This window comes from Coregonus lavaretus (assembly GCF_964263955.1).
Source record: "Coregonus lavaretus genome assembly, chromosome: 7".
In the NCBI taxonomy this organism is placed as follows: Eukaryota; Metazoa; Chordata; class Actinopteri; order Salmoniformes; family Salmonidae; genus Coregonus; species Coregonus lavaretus.
In genome coordinates, this window is record NC_139994.1 from 39,560,889 (window position 1) to 39,577,586 (window position 16,698).

The window sequence follows — 16,698 nt, forward strand, 5'->3', positions numbered from 1 at the left end:
CCTGACCTCAATCCTATAGAACATTTGTGGTCAGAACTGAAAAAGCGTGTGCGAGCAAGGAGGCCTACAAACCTGACTCAGTTACACCAGGTCTGTCAGGAGGAATGGGCCAACATTCACCCAACTTATTGTGGGAAGCTTGTGGAAGGGTACCCGAAACGTTTGACCCAAGTTAAATAATTTAAAGGCAATACTACCAAATACTAATTGAGTGTATGTAAACCTCTGACCCACTGGGAATGTGATGAAAGAAATAAAAGCTGAAATAAATCATTCTCTCTACTATTATTCTGACATTTCACATTCTTAAAATAAAGTGGTGATCCTAACTGACCTAAGACAGGGAATTCTTACTATGATTATATGTCAGGAATTGTGAAAAACTGAGTTTAAATGTATTTGGCTAAGGTGCATGTAAACTTCTGACTTCAACTGTAATTCCATAGACAATTGGGCTCCCAAGTGGCTTAGTGGTCTAAGGCACTGCATCTCAGCGTCGTCCGGGTTTGGCCGGTGTAGGCCGTCATTGTAAATAAGAATTTGTTCTTAACTGACTTGCCTAGTAAAATAAAAGACAATAAATGTAATTTTGCCATGGAAGGGGAAGAAATGAAGGAAAAATCTACATGTAAAATACAATCACAAGCGCTTTCTTTATTCTGACCTCATTCAAAATTTATATTTACGATCCAAAGCACACTGTATTTTTTCTTACCAAAAATTTAACAAGGGATTGATTGTAATTATTTTCTTAAACTGCCTTGAGGGTTTGTGCTCATTGCTCACTAGCCAGCAAACAGGGGACGTCATAAGGATATTAGGCGTTGTTCCCATTAGGTCCCTTTTAGGGTTTTGGCGAGACTTTATCCCAATGATATTCTGAGAACTTTCTAGGAACATTAAAACATGACGTTAACCTTGGGACCATAAGGGGACATTTAGTACAGGTCCCAATTTGGTTGCAGTATAGCGTTATAAAAAATGTATTTTAATGTCCAATAGGGGACGTTACACATTACAAATAAGGTTCCTATTTGGTTCTGATAGAATAGTTTCCTTGGAACATTCAATGACCACAAGGGGACGTTTCAGACAGGTCCTGTATTATTACAGACAGAACATTACAATAAGGTCTTAGCATAACCAATAGGGAACGTTACAAATAGGTCCCTATTTTGTTCTGACAGGACGTTGTCCTCTAGACATTCAATGACAACAAGGGGACGTTTTAGACTGGTCCTGGATTGTTACAGACAGAACGTGACAATAACGTCTTGGCGTTGTCCTTGGGACATTTACAAAAAGTCCAGTACAGGTCCTGGTTTACTACCGACAGAACGTTACAATAAGGTATTTGAATGACCATTAGGGAATGACTTCTATAAACACACAGGGATGTTCTAAATAGGTCCTAGTTTGCTGCCACCAGAACGTTGTGTCATGGTACCCAAAAGGGGTTTGTGTAGTTCCCGGTACATTCCAGGATATCATGAAATATTTTTTTTGAACATTCTCAGGATATTTAGTGTACCTTTTGGATGTTAAATGATGATCACAAGGGAACGTTCTCTGTCTAGTTCCATGTAAGTTACCAGGACGTCAGTGAGGACCATGTCAGGACTTTTTAATACCGTTCTCAGGACATTTATTTTAATAGTCGTTAGGATGTTTAATGATGGTCCCAAGCAGGGCTCCCCCCCAAAAAAATGGTAGCACTGGTGCTCCTAACTTAGAAAAGTTAGGAGCACCACATAAAATGTAGAAGCACCAGAAAAATATATGTTTTAATTGATTGAGATATAGCCTACATTTGGCCTGTATGAATCCTACTTACTTTGGAAGCACATCTCCTGAAGAAGATATCACTTTTACTTCTTTCTGTGCCCCTAAATGTTTGCATATACTGGTAAAATTACCAGGTTGTTAGTAGGGCTACACGATATGGTAAAACAATTGAATAGCGATTGTTTTACCAAATTTTGCAATTTGACTTGCGATATACACTGAGTGTACAAAACATTAACCTTCCTAATATTGAGTTGCACCCCCTTTTGCCCTCAGAACAGCCTCAATTCCTCAGGGCATGGACTCTATGAGGTGTTGAAAGCATCCACAGGGATGGTGGACCATGTTGTCTCCAATGCTTCCCACAGTTGTGTCAAGTTGGCTGGATGTCCATTGGGTGGTGAACCATTCTTGATACACACGGGAAACTGTTGAGCATGAAAAATCCAACAGCGTTGCAGTTCTTGACACACTCAAACTGGTGCGCCTGGCACCCACTACCATACCCCATTCAAAGGCACTTAAATATTTTGTCTTGCCCATTCACCGTCTGAATGGCACACATACACAATCCATGTTTCAATTGTCTCAAGCCTTAAAATCCTTCTTTAACCTGTCTCCTTCCCTTCATCTACACTGATTAAAGTGGATTTAACAAGTGACATCAATAAGGGATCATAGCTTTCACCTGGATTCACCTGGCCAGTCTATGTCATGGAAATATCAGGTGTTCCCAATGTTTTGTACATTCAATGGAGATCAACACACTTGGGTGAACTGTTGTAATCATAGAAATAGAATGATTATTCTAATTCTATGGTTGGTGTTGTTTGGCATGACAACAAATGAAAAAGCCAGGTAGGAGGTATGACAGGGTAGGAACCAACGTGTTGGTCAGTGTTTCCCAGGGGAACCTAATCACATTTGAATAGATGTTGAATTTAGACAAATATTTTAGAAAAGGCTATCTGATTCAGAACATGTCATTGCACAAACAACATGCTGATCTACACCACCACTGCATTTAGCTAAATGGCATTCAGCTAGCCAGCTAGCTAGTTAACTGTTAGCATTATTTTAGGCACATGCCAGCTTCCTTAGACTAACTAACTCACGTTTTGCAGAGAGCAAGATGCACAAACTAATAGTATAATAGAGAAAATGTGGATTCATATTTAGAAGCAATGTGGAAAGCAGCATTGTTCTTGTTTTGAAATAATATGTTGAATGCATGAATAAACAGCATGAAGGAACTGTGTGCTGCCGGCTTGAGTGACACGGGGCGGAGCTTGGTGTGTGTGGCCCGGGAACTGGAAGCAAGCAACCGTAGGAGACAGACTGTCTTGTTTGAGCAGTGTACAGAAGAATGTTGCGACAAAATATTGCATTACATTTTTTCATTGGATTTTCTTTTAGCCGCACTGGTGCTACCAAAATAAAACTCCAGGTCACACAGTAAAATATTTAATTGCATAAGCTAGGCAAATTGGTCACACTTTGACTAGTTCCCTGTAAGTTACCAGGACTGGTCATTTATTTTACCAGTCATTAGGACGTTGCATGATGGTCCCAAGGGGTCCTTTGTCAGGTTCCCTGTAAGTTACCAGGATGTCGTTGAGGACATTTTCAATACTTTCTCATGACATTTGTTTTACCAGTCGTCAGGACGTCGCATGATGGTCCCAGGTGTCCCAAACCAGTAAAGTAATGAAATGGGATGGGGGGTTTAAGGTAAGTGGGACGATGTTCAGCTAAAATAGTGTAGGAAATCTGACACTATGATTACATTTGACATGATCACTTTTATAGTACTACCTTTTTAATATGACCCCACCTAGGGCTGTGGCAGTCATGACATTTTGTCAGCCGGTGATTGTTAAGCAAATAACTGCCGGTCTCACGGTAATTGACCGGCAATTAATATAAACACATTTAGCATCTCCTGGCTCCTACAAGCCACTGATGCAGACCTTTTGAATATTTACATTTTTAAAAAGTATAATAAATCAATTTAATATAGCCTACACCATCACAATAAATCCATTATTTAATTTAGACAGGTCTAAAGAAACATGATATTGTATGAAGGAAATCTATTTCAGAAGAACAGAATAGCATACTCTGAGTTGTCCATAAGTTAGGCCCTGATCTGGCTATGCCATATGGATGTGGGCTACACTAGTTTATTTAGCAGACAAGATTTGCTTAGAATTCCGTGGCATTCTTTTATATTATTTTATAGTATGAAGAATAAAATTTAACATAGCTGTGTAGGGGACATCTGAGAATGGTATAGACAATCCCTGGGATTTGAACTCACAACCTCTGGATTTGGAGTATGCTGATCTTTCTGCAGCCCCACAAAAGTCAGTAGCATTCTCAGAAGTCCCCTACACATTTATTACCTAAATTACATCTCTACACTTAGCAAAAGAGCGCCATCGGCACTGCTATTTCAGTTATTAGGATCAGACTATTCTCTCATCATTAATTTGATTGACTTATTTCAGCAATTTGAGGATTTTCTGTATAGTTGTCTAATGTTGGTGTTGCATATTGCTCTGTAATTATGTTACTACTATATCATTATGATAAAACATTTGAGTGTATTTTTAACAGAGCTGAGATTTACTTCGAAGTGCAAAGTGTAGCAATACAAGTGACAGCAGTCATTGCCGTGAACCAAGATCTTGTGAGTTCAAAACCAGGTGAGGACATCCCTTGGGGACATCTCCGGAAAAAAACGGGAACTTGACAAAACCTCCATAGGACCATGACACAATGTCCCCGAGAACATCCTAAAATCATCATCAGAGATGTCCCAGGAACAAACCGGGAAGTAGACAAAACCTCCACAGGACCATGACACAACCGAGAATGTCCTAAAATCATCCTCAGGGACGTCCCAGGAACAAACCGGGAAGTAAACAAAACCTCCACAGGAATATGACAAAACATCCTGGCGACTTTAGGCAACCATTTCATGACGTCCTAACGACACATTTTTGTTTTCAGGGAATTAAACCATACCACTAGGGGCAGGGCGAGTCTCTCCCTTGTGACCGTGTTGGCAGAGGAAATCATATTATTTCATCTAACATCATGAATAATTTTCCTCTTTCTTTCTAGGGACCTGAGGGGCCACCAGGACAAAAGGTAGAGTTGATTTAATCTTCTATAACCATTCTTAAACCAGCAAAGTTTCTCCCTTAGGTAAATCGGAAGGTGAATAATGCATTCATTCGCTTCTCAAATCAAATCAAATGAAATTGTATTTGTCACATAGTATTTGTCACGAGTGGTGCAGTGGTCTAAGGCACTGCATCGAAGTGCTAGCTGTGCCACTAGAGATCCTGGTTCGAATCCAGGCTCTGTCATAGCCGGCCGCGACCGGGAGGCCCATGGGGCGGCGCACAATTGGTCCAGGGTAGGGGAGGGAATGGCCGGCAGGGATGTAGCTCAGTTGGTAGAGCATGGCGTTTGCAACGCCAGGGTTGTGGGTTTGATTCCCACTGGGGGCCAGTATGAAAAAATTAAAATTACCGTAATTTTCGGACTATAAGCCGCGCCTTTTTTCCAATTTTTCGACCCTGCGGCTTATATAACGGTGCGGCTAATCTATGGATTTTTACAGCTAACGGCCACTGGAAGACCTCCTAAATCTATGGATTTTACAGGTTACAGTCCACCAACTTTAACTCTATGGGCTCTATGACCGGTCCGCGCCCCCCACCTTTAAGCGGCGGGCTCCAGCAGGAAAAGCTGGAGGCCGGAAAAGAGTGAGACAGGTAGCGCGCAAAAGTAAAAGTGGAACCGAGAGTGGTACGAGAGACAGAACGAGAGACAGAACGAGAGCAAGACAGACAGACATTACGAGAGCGAGACAGTTTGTCTCTTTCCCGACAATCCCCTCTGTGCACGAATTCTTACATATGGTAATTAAACATTAAAACACCTGCGGCTTATAGTCCAGTGCGGCTTATATATGTACACATCATTCAATATCATTCAATTTAGCTGCTGCGGCTTATACTCCGGTGCGCCTTATAGTGCGGAAAATACGGTACGTATGCACTCACTAATTGTATGTCGCTCTGGATAAGATTGTCTGCTAAATGACGTAAATGTAAATGTGTTTAGCAGATGTTATAGTGGGTGTAGCGAAATGCTTGTGCTTCTAGCTCCGACAGTGCAGTAATATCTAACAATTACACAACAAATACCCAATACACACAAAAAAGTAAGGAATGGGATTTAAGAATATATACATATATGGACAAGCAATGCAGTATATACATATGAGATGAGTAGTGCAGATATGTAAACATTATTAAAGTGACTAGTGTTCCATTTCTTAAAGTGGCCAGTGATTTCAATAGGCAGCAGCAGCCTCTAATGTGCTAGTGATGGCTATTTAACAGTCTGATGGCCTTGAGATAGAAGCTGTTTTTCATTCTCTCGGTCCCAGCTTTGATGCACCTGTACTGACCTCGCCTTCTGGATGATAGCGGGGTGAACAGGCAGTGGCTCGGGTGGTTGATGTCCTTGATGATCTTTTTGGCCTTCCTGTGACATCGGGTGCTGTATGTGTCTTGGAGGGCGGGTAGTTTGCCCCCGGTAATGCGTTCGACAGACCGCACCACCCTCTGGAGAGCCCTGCGGTTGTGGGCGGCGCAGTTGCCGTACCAGGTGGTGATACAGTTCGACAGGATGCTCTCAATTGTGCATCTGTAAAAGTTTGTGAGGGTTTTAGGTGATAAGCCACATTTCTTCAACCTCCTGAGGTTGAAGATGCTCTGTTGTGCCTTCTTCACCACACTGTCTGCGTGGGTGGACCATTTCAGTTTGTCGGTGATGTGTACGCCAAGGAACTTGAAGCTTTCCACCTTCTCCACTGCGGTCCCGTCGATGTGGATAGGGGGGTGCACCCTCTGCTGTTTCCTGAAGTCCACGATCATCTCCTTTGTTTTGTTGATGTTGAGTGAGAGGTTATTTTCCTGGCACCACACTCCCAGAGCCCTCACCTCCTCCCTGTAGGCGGTCTCGACATTGTTGGGTAGGCGGTCTCGTCATTGTTCTGAATCATATAAAACTATGTTGACCTGCACTTATATAGTCATACTGAAGTCCGTGAAATGCTTACTTACAGCCCTTAACCAACAATGCATTAATTTTTTTATAAAAAAGTACAGTAAAACAACAACAAAAAAGTGTTGGTTAAAAAACGAGCAGTAGTAAAATAAAATAACAGTAGGGAGGCTATATACAGGGGGGTACCGGTGCAGAGTCAATGTGTGGGGGCACCGGCTAGTTGAGGTAATATGTACATGTGGGTAGAGTTAAAGTGACTATGCATAAATAATTAACAGAGTAGCAGCAGCGTAAAAAAGATGGGGTGGGGGTGAAAATAGTCCTGGTAGCCATGATTAGCTGTTCAGGAGAATATCTGAGGACCCATGCCAAATCTTTTCAGTCTCCTGAGGGGGAATAGGCTTTGTCGTTCCCTCTTCACGACTGTCTTGGTGTGTTTGGACCATGATAGTTTGTTGGTGATGTGGACACCAAGGAACTTGAAGCTCTCAACCTGTTCCACTACAGCCCTGTTGATGAGAATGGGGGCGTGCTCAGTCCTCTTTTTTTTCCTGTAGTCCACAATCATTTCCTTTGTCTTGGTCACGTTGAGGGAGAGGTTGTTATCCTGGCACCACACGGCCAGGTCTCTGACCTCCTCCATATAGGCTGTCTCATCGTTGTCGGTGATCAGGCCTACCACTGTTGTGTCGTCGGCAAACTTAATGATGGTGTTGGAGTTGAGCCTGGCCATGCAGTCATGGGTGAACAGGGAGTACAGGAGGGGACTGAGCACGCACCCCTGAGGGGCCCCCGTGTTGAGGATCAGCGTGGCAGATGTGTTGTTACCTACCCTTACCACCTGGGGGCGGCCCGTCAGGAAGTCCAGGATCCAGTTGCAGAGGGAGGTGTTTAGTCCCAGGATCCTTAGCTTAGTGATAAGCTTTGAGGGCACTATGGTGTTGAACGCTGAGCTGTAGTCAATTAATAGCATTCTCACATAGGTTTTCCTCTTGTCCAGGTGGGAAAGGGCAGTGTGGAGTGCAATAGAGACTGCATCATCTGTGGATCTGTTGGGGCGGTATGCAAATTGGAGTGGGTCTAGGGTTTCTGGGATAATGGTGTTGATGTGAGCCATGACCAGCCTTTCAAAGCACTTCATGGCTACAGACGTCAGTGCTACGGGTCGGTAGTCTTTTAGGCAGGTTATCTTAGTGTCCTTGGGCACAGGGACTATGGTGGTCTGCTTGAAACATGTTGGTATTACAGACTCAGTCAGGGACATGTTGTAAATGTCGGTGAAGACACTTGCCAGTTGCTCAGCACATGCTCGGAGTACACGTCCTGGTAATCCGTCTGGCCCTGACTATGCTAGGCTGGAAGAAAGGGGAAATAAGAGATAAAATACAAGAGATGATTCGGACAGCAACATGAACATGGTATTCTTATGGAAGCGCAGTGATAATTTTTGGATGGAACTGTAAGCAGGCATAGGTGTATCTGTGACGGCCAATACAGCATGGCTTGGAACGCTGCTTGTCCCATTGTGGTCCTCTGTAGCTCAGCTGGTAGAGCACGGCGCTTGTAACGCCAAGGTAGTGGGTTCAATCCCCGGGACCACCCATACACAAAAATGTATGCACGCATGACTGTAAGTCGCTTTCGATAAAAGTGTCTGCTAAATGGTATATTATTATTATTATCAGCATCCAGGATCCAAACAACAATAAGAGTGTAATATGGTAGATTTGTATTTATTTGTATTTATTATGGATCCCCATTAGCTGTTGCCAAGGCAGCAGCTACTCTTCCTGGGGTCCAGCAAAATTTAGGCAGTTATACTATTTTAAAAACATTACAATAAATTCACAACAGATTAAGTGTGTGCCCTCAGGCCACTACTCTACTTCCACATATCTACAACACAAAATCCATGTGTACGTGTGTGTATAGTGCATATGTTATCATGTGTATGCATGTGTCTGTGCCTCTGTTTGTGTCTCTTCACAGTCCCCGCTGTTCCATAAGGTGTATTTGTATCTGTTTTTTAAATCAAATTTTACTGCATGAGTTACTTGATGTGGAATAGAGTTCCTTGTAGTCATGGCTCTATGTAGTATTGTGTGCCTCCCACAGTCTGTTCTGAACTTGGGGACTGTGAAGAGACCTCTGGTGGCATGTCTTGTGGGGTATGCATGGGTGTGCCAGTATTCCAAACAGACAGCTCAGTACATTCAGCTTGTCGACACCTCTTACAAAAACAAGCAGTGATGAAGTCAATCTCTCTTCCACTCTTAGCCAGGAGAGACTGACATGCATGTCATTAATGTTAGCTCTCCGTGTAGTTTTAAGGGCCAGCCGTGCTGCCCAGTTCTGAGCCAACTGCAATTTTCCCAAGTCCCTCTTTTGTGGCACCTGACCACACTACTGAACAGTAGTCTAGGTGCGACAAAACTAAGGCCTGTAGGACATGCCTTGTTCTCACCATCTTAGCTACTGTTGTATCAATATGCTTTGACCATGACAGTCTACCATCCAAGGTTACTCCAAGCAGTTTAGTCACCTCAACCTGCTCAATTTCCACATTATTCATTATGAGATGTAGTTGAGGTTTAAGGTTTAGTGAATGATTTGACCCAAATACAATGCTTTTAGTTTTGGAAATATTCAGGACTTACTTATTCCTTGCCACCCATTCCGAAATTAACTGCAACTCTTTGTTAAGTGTTCCAGTTATTTCAGTTGCTGTAGTAGCTGACGTGTATAGTGTTGAGTCATCCGCATACATACAGTGGGGGAAAAAAGTATTTAGTCAGCCACCAATTGTGCAAGTTCTCCCACTTAAAAAGATGAGAGAGGCCTGTTATGTTCATCATAGGTACACGTCAACTATGACAGGCAAATTGAGAAAAAAAAATCCAGAAAATCACATTGTAGGATTTTTTATGAATTTATTTGCAAATTATGGTGGAAAATAAGTATTTGGTCACCTACAAACAAGCAAGATTTCTGGCTCTCATAGACCTGTAACTTCGTCTTTAAGAGGCTCCTCTGTCCTCCACTCGTTACCTGTATTAATGGCACCTGTTTGAACTTGTTATCAGTATAAAAGACACCTGTCCACAACCTCAAACAGTCACACTCCAAACTCCACTATGGCCAAGACCAAAGAGCTGTCAAAGGACACCAGAAACAAAATTGTAGACCTGCACCAGGCTGGGAAGACTGAATCTGCAATAGGTAAGCCGCTTGGTTTGAAGAAATCAACTGTGGGAGCAATTATTAGGAAATGGAAGACATACAAGACCACTGATAATCTCCCTCGATCTGGGGCTCCACGCAAGATCTCACCCCATGGGGTCAAAATGATCACAAGAACGGTGAGCAAAAATCCCAGAACCACACGGGGGGATCTAGTGAATGACCTGCAGAGAGCTGGGACCAAAGTAACAAAGCCTACCATCAGTAACACACTACGCCGCCAGGGACTCAAATCCTGCAGTGCCAGACGTGTCCCCCTGCTTAAGCCAGTACATGTCCAGGCCCGTCTGAAGTTTGCTAGAGTGCATTTGGATGATCCAGAAGAGGATTGGGAGAATGTCATATGGTCAGATGAAACCAAAATAGAACTTTTTGGTAAAAACTCAACTCGTCGTGTTTGGAGGACAAAGAATGCTGAGATGCATCCAAAGAACACCATACCTACTGTGAAGCATGGGGGTGGAAACATCATGCTTTGGGGCTGTTTTTCTGCAAAGGGACCAGGACGACTGATCCGTGTAAAGGAAAGAATGAATGGGACAATGTATCGTGAGATTTTGAGTGAAACTAGCCGGTGCCCCCGCACATTGACTCTGCACCGGTACCCCCCTGTATATATAGCCTCCCTACTGTTATTTTATTTTACTTCTGCTCTTTTTTTCTCAACACTTTTTTTGTTGTTGTTTTATTTTTACTTTTTTTTTTGCTCTAGAGGAGATCTGCATGGAGGAATGGGCCAAAATACCTGCAACAGTGTGTGAAAACCTTGTGAAGACTTACAGAAAACGTTTGACCTGTGTCATTGCCAACAAAGGGTATATAACAAAGTATTGAGAAACTTTTGTTATTGACCAAATACTTATTTTCCACCATCATTTGCAAATAAATTCATTAAAAATCCTACAATGTGATTTTCTGGAGAAAAAAAATCTCATTTTGTCTGTCATAGTTGACGTGTACCTATGATGAAAATTACAGATCTCTCTCATCTTTTTAAGTGGGAGAACTTACACAATTGGTGGCTGACTAAATACTTTTTTTCCCCCACTGTATACACACTGGCTTTACTCAAAGGCAGTGGCATGTCATTAGTAAAGATGGAAAAAAGCAAGGGGCCTAGACAGCTGCCCTTGGGAATTCCTGATTGTACCTGGATTATGTTTGAGAGGCTTCCATTAAAGAACACCCTCTGTGTTCTGTTAGACAAGTAACTCTTTATCCACATTATAGCAGGGGGTGTAAAGCCATAACAGGTACGTTTTTCCAGCAGCCGACTGTGATCGATAATGTCAAAAGCCGCACTGAAGTCTAACAAAACAGCCCCCACAGTCTTTTTTATTATCAATTTCTCTCAGCCAATCATCAGTCATTTGTGTAAGTGCTGTGCTTGTTGATTGCCCTTCTCTATAAGCATGCTGAAAGTTTGTTTATAGTAAAATAGCATTGTATCTGGTCAAACACAATTTTTTCCAATAGTTTACTAAGGGTTGGTAACAGGCTAATTGGTTGGCTGTTTGAGCCAGTAAAGGGGGCTTTACTATTCTTAGGTAGCGGAATGACTTTTGCTTCCCTCCAAGCCGGGGGCACACACATTCTAGTAGGCTTAAACTGAAAATATGGCAAATTGGAGTGGCAATATCATCCGCTGTTATCCTCAGCAATTTTCCATCCATGTTTTCAGACCCTGGTGGCTTGTCATTGTTAATAGACAACAATAAATTGTCCACCACTTCCACACTCACTTTACGGAATTCAAAATTACAATGCTTGTCTTTCTTAATTTTGTCAAATATACTTGGATGTGGAGTGTCAGCAATGGTTGCAAAAGTTGGCTAATCTTGCCAATTAAAAAAGTATTACAGTAGTTGGCAATATCAGTTGGTGTTGTGATGAATGAGCCATCTGATTCAATGAATGATGGAGCTGAGTTTGCCTTTTCTCCCAACATTGCATTTAAGGTGCTCCTTTTTTCATAGTGTTGTTTCTTCTTTTTTTCAGTTTAGTCACATGATTTCTCAATTTGCAATACATTTGCCAATCGGTTGTGCAGCCAGACTTATTTTCCATTCCTTTTGCCTCATCCCTCTCAACCATAACATTTTTCAATTCCTCATCAATCCACGGGGATTTAACAGTTTTTACAGTCATTTTCTTAATGGGTGAATGTTTATTAGTAACTGGAATAAGCAATTTCATAAATGTGTCAAGTGCAGTGTCTGTTTGCTCCTCATTTCACACCACGGACCAACATATATTCTTTACATCAACAACATAGGAATCACTACAAAACGTCTTGTATGACCTCTTATACACAATATTAGGCCCAGCCTTTGGAACTTTGGTTTTCCTAGATATAGCTGCAATATTGTGATCACTACATCCAATGGATTTGGATACTGCTTTCAAACAAATATCTGCAGCATTAGTAAAGATATGATCAATACATGTTGATGATTTAATTCCTGTACTGTTTGTAACCACCCTGGTAGGTTGATTGATAACCTGAACCAGGTTACAGGCACTGGTTACAGTTTGAAGCTTTATCTTGAGTGGGCAGCCTGATGAAAGCCAGTCAATATTTAAATCACCCAGAAAGTATACCTCTCTACTGATATCACATACATTATAAAGCATTTCACACATGTTATCCAGATACTAACTGTTAGCACTTGGTGGTCTATAGCAGCTTCCCACTGGAATTGGCTTTAGGTGAGGCAGATGAACCTGTAGCCATATTACCTCAACAGTATTTAACATGAGATCTTCTCTAATCTTCACAGGAATGTGGTTCTTAATGTAAACAGCAACACCTCCACCATTGGCATTTCTATATTTTCTGAGATTTTTTATAACCTTGTATTACTACCAATGTATCATCAAAGGTATTATCTAAGTGAGTTTCAAAGATAGTCAGAATATGAATGTCATCTGTTACTAGCAAATTATTGATTTCATGAACCTTGTTTTATAAGCTACATATGTTAACGTGGGCTATTTTGAGCACTTTTCTTCTGGGATGCTTACTTGTTTTTAGCGCTTTACTGGGAAGCTTAGCAGCAGTAAATGTGCTCATGTTCTTCATGTTAGTGCACGGTGAGCTGCACAGAGTGGACTGCCTCCTTGGGCACACCGGCTAAGTGCTAACAGTATAAATCTGGTTCTTAGGCACATGATTACTGCACACAATATCTGTGGCATCAGCAGAGGCATTCAGGGCAGTTAGAGGGACATACATTAGGTTACTTACATTGTGTCTTCCAATGCCCCTGGGATAATGTACATTTGCTGAAGCATTATGACAACTCAGCGATACAATGGTAGGGATTAACTGAGCTGGGCTTAGGTCATTGATAAGTCATTGTCTCAACGCAGCCTTATAAAACGAGCTTTGTTTCCAGAAGGTATCAAAATGGTCAATAAATGTTACACCCACAGAGCTACAATAGTCTCATAGCCAGTTATGGAGGGCTAAATGTCAGCTGAAACGTTCAATGCCACGATTTAGGGAGGGCAGAGGGCCAGATATTATGGGGCATTTGTTGGTGTCAAGCAGTGACCCAATCAGTTCTTTAAAATCCATCTTCAGCTGTTCTGAGCTGCCCTTCATAATGTCATTGAATCCCACATTAACTATGATAGACTCAATTTCCTGATGCAGGTTTAAAACGTTTGGGAGCAGCTTATTGATGTCCTGGACTCGTGCTCCTGGATAGCACAAAGTTTTTGTTCCAGGGACTTAGACATTTCTCACTGTTGAACTGCCCAATACAACGGCCGGAGAAGGGAATGGAGAAATCCGCCCATTCCTACCACTCACACAATTTGTTGAACCTTTCACGGGTCCACAAGAAGCAGGAAGAGTTGCTTGCTTAACGTTAGCTAGTAGCTAGCTAGCTAGCTAGTAGAATAGTTTGCAATGCTTAGCCTCCTGGCTAATGGCTACTGTGACATTTACGGTACTTTTGAGCTGCGAAGTAAGAACGTCAACCGAACCCTCTCTCGGCTCATGACATTCCCTTCACTATGTACATATTACGTAAATAGAAATTTCGTCCTGATAACTCTATTCTGTGAGAATAAGCCCTTAGTGGCAACCGTAAATCTGACTTCTCCAGAACTGTCAAATAATCATTCAACACTGAGAAGTTATGTCAGTCTGCTTATGATACCTTTCATTAAATCATGATACAACTAGTCTTAACAGGGGAAAACACTTAATAATTAGGACTGCACATCATAGTCACCTTCCCCAAGATGCATACAAGCATACTACATCAAAAATGTAATGTAATCTAAGTTGTATTTGTTTTTGGCTCTCTTACAGGGTTCCCTTGGGCCTCCTGGCGTCCCAGGTGTTGATGGGCTGAAGGTAAAATCATTGTTATAGAGGAAGACCTGATAGACGTGACACATAGGGAGATTACAGTTTCCAATAGCTTTATTTGCAGATTACCTAACAACCTAGGATAATAATCTAGTTGTTCCTTTCTAATATCCTGCTGTGCAAATATTATATAGCTGTGGGTTTTTATTTGTAGGGATGACACATACCTCAAAATACATATTCCTGTCTCATCCTTGAAGCTATTTCTTTGTTTTTATTTTAATAGGTTTCATACTACCTGGTATTCAATTGTCAGTAATCCCATTTGTTCTTTTGGCCTCATGTCGCTTCCGTCTTATTGAAGGAATTCTGGCATGGATTCTGAAATGGTCAAACCACTATCCTGTTTATAAGAAATCCCTTGTGCTGCATCTCAAAGCCGTAACCACAAAGTAATGTGGTATAAGCGGGCTGTGAATCTACCCGCTTATACCACATTATTTCACCCAAAGCTTTAAAAAAAATTGATTTAAAAGTTAATTCACACAAAGTATCTATTCATGAAAAGAAAAACAGTTTAACACATTTCCCCATTACAAAGATAATGAAGTATTTTCCTGAAAATAACAACAACACAAAAACTCTTAGGTACTGTCTTTGTAGTCTCAGCAAACGTTTAAAAGATATGAAAGGAGCAACACTCATGGCGGATTTTAATCAAATTCCATCATCATTATGACAACATTCCATCATCGTTATGTCAATTACGTACATGTGCAGGCCTATAGATAATTGCATGATGTATGGGTTTTATTAGCATTACATGGGTAACGCCCTTGATCTTAAATAGTACTGTATGTAGCTATTGACTCAATGTTTGATTTGAACATTGTAATGTTTGAAACTGTGCATCACTCCTATTCATGTAAACAATGCTTGGACTTCCAAATAAACATGGTTTATTAAACCTTTTAAAAAACACCAAGAAATAGTATGAGGCATAAAACGACATCACATGGACTTCAACGCTAAGCTTGAGGCAATGGTTGCCTGTATGGATGTATTTTACAACACCTCAGATAATATCAATCAAATCTAAGAGACTGCTATCCAATCAACCAACCCACAGATTATTGTGAAATTGCTTATTGGAAATTTGTGTCAGGCACACGAAAAAGTGTATTTTTTCATGTGCAGTACACAATTTTGTTTGTAGTGAATTACAATCACATATAGACAATTGGTTACTTAAGACAGAAACGATAAGAGGAAGGTTGGTCGGGGAGGATAGGTGAGAGTATAACGCGAACGTTTAGCAACCCAAAGGGTGTGTGTTTGAATCTCATCATGGACAACTTTAGTATTTTAGCTAATTAGCAACTTTGCAACTGCTTACTACTTTTTAGCTACTTTGCAACTACTTCGTATGTTAGCTATCCCTTCTCCTAACCCTAACATTAACCCTATCACTAACCTTAACCCTTTAACTACTTAGCTAGCATGTTACCTAACCCTAACCCCTAAACATAACCCTAACCCCTAGCCTAGCTAGCGTTATCCACCTAGCTAGCCTAGCTAATGTTAGCCACAACAAATTGGAATTTGTGTAATGTACACGAATGCGTTATGAAGAAAGAAAACCGTGTAATACACACAAAATGCGTTGTGATGAAAATCATGTAATACACACGAAAAAGTGGACCTGTCATGAATTTCGAATAAGTAATTTGTGTATATTTCACAATAAGCTGTGAAAGTGTGTTGAATCAACAGAGGTGCACGTGCACCATACAGTACAGTACATAAAGTGCCAGCCAGTGAAAAACCATGGCCCATAGATCTATAAATAATGTGATAGTGAATGCAACTTACAGTAGGTAGCCTGGCCATAGATACGTTTCAGTTATACATATGTTTCAATATCTTTTCAGGTTGCTATCATGTTGTTAATCATAGGAAATACACAGTTAGCGAGTTGCCCTATTCTTTGACCTAAATGTAATCAAACCTATAACCTACTTTGAGGTTATTTGTACCTGGGGGTCCTCTGTAGCTCAATTGGTAGAGCATGGTGCTTGTAACGCCAGGGTAGTGGGTTCGATCCCCGGGACCACCCATACGTAAAAATGTATGCACACATGACTGTAAGTTGCTTTGGATAAAAGCGTCTGCTAAATGGCATATTATTATTATATTATTAAAAACCGAGGGCCTCATTTTACCTCATAACCTTCCTTCTGTGTTTAAATGATTTCTAG

The 16,698-nt window shown here is 41.3% G+C and overlaps 1 protein-coding gene across 1 annotated transcript in view; it reads left to right on the top strand.

Moving 5' to 3' along the window:
- The window catches only part of LOC311132386 (uncharacterized protein), a gene marked incomplete at both ends in the record, with an annotated part of 161,782 nt that overhangs the window by 29,627 nt on the left and 115,457 nt on the right, over positions 1–16,698 (top strand). Inside the window, 2 exons of the mRNA XM_084165651.1 lie at positions 4,915–4,941; positions 14,441–14,485. Coding sequence (XP_084021777.1) covers positions 4,915–4,941; positions 14,441–14,485 — 72 coding nt within the window. The remainder of the gene's footprint in view (positions 1–4,914; positions 4,942–14,440; positions 14,486–16,698) is intronic.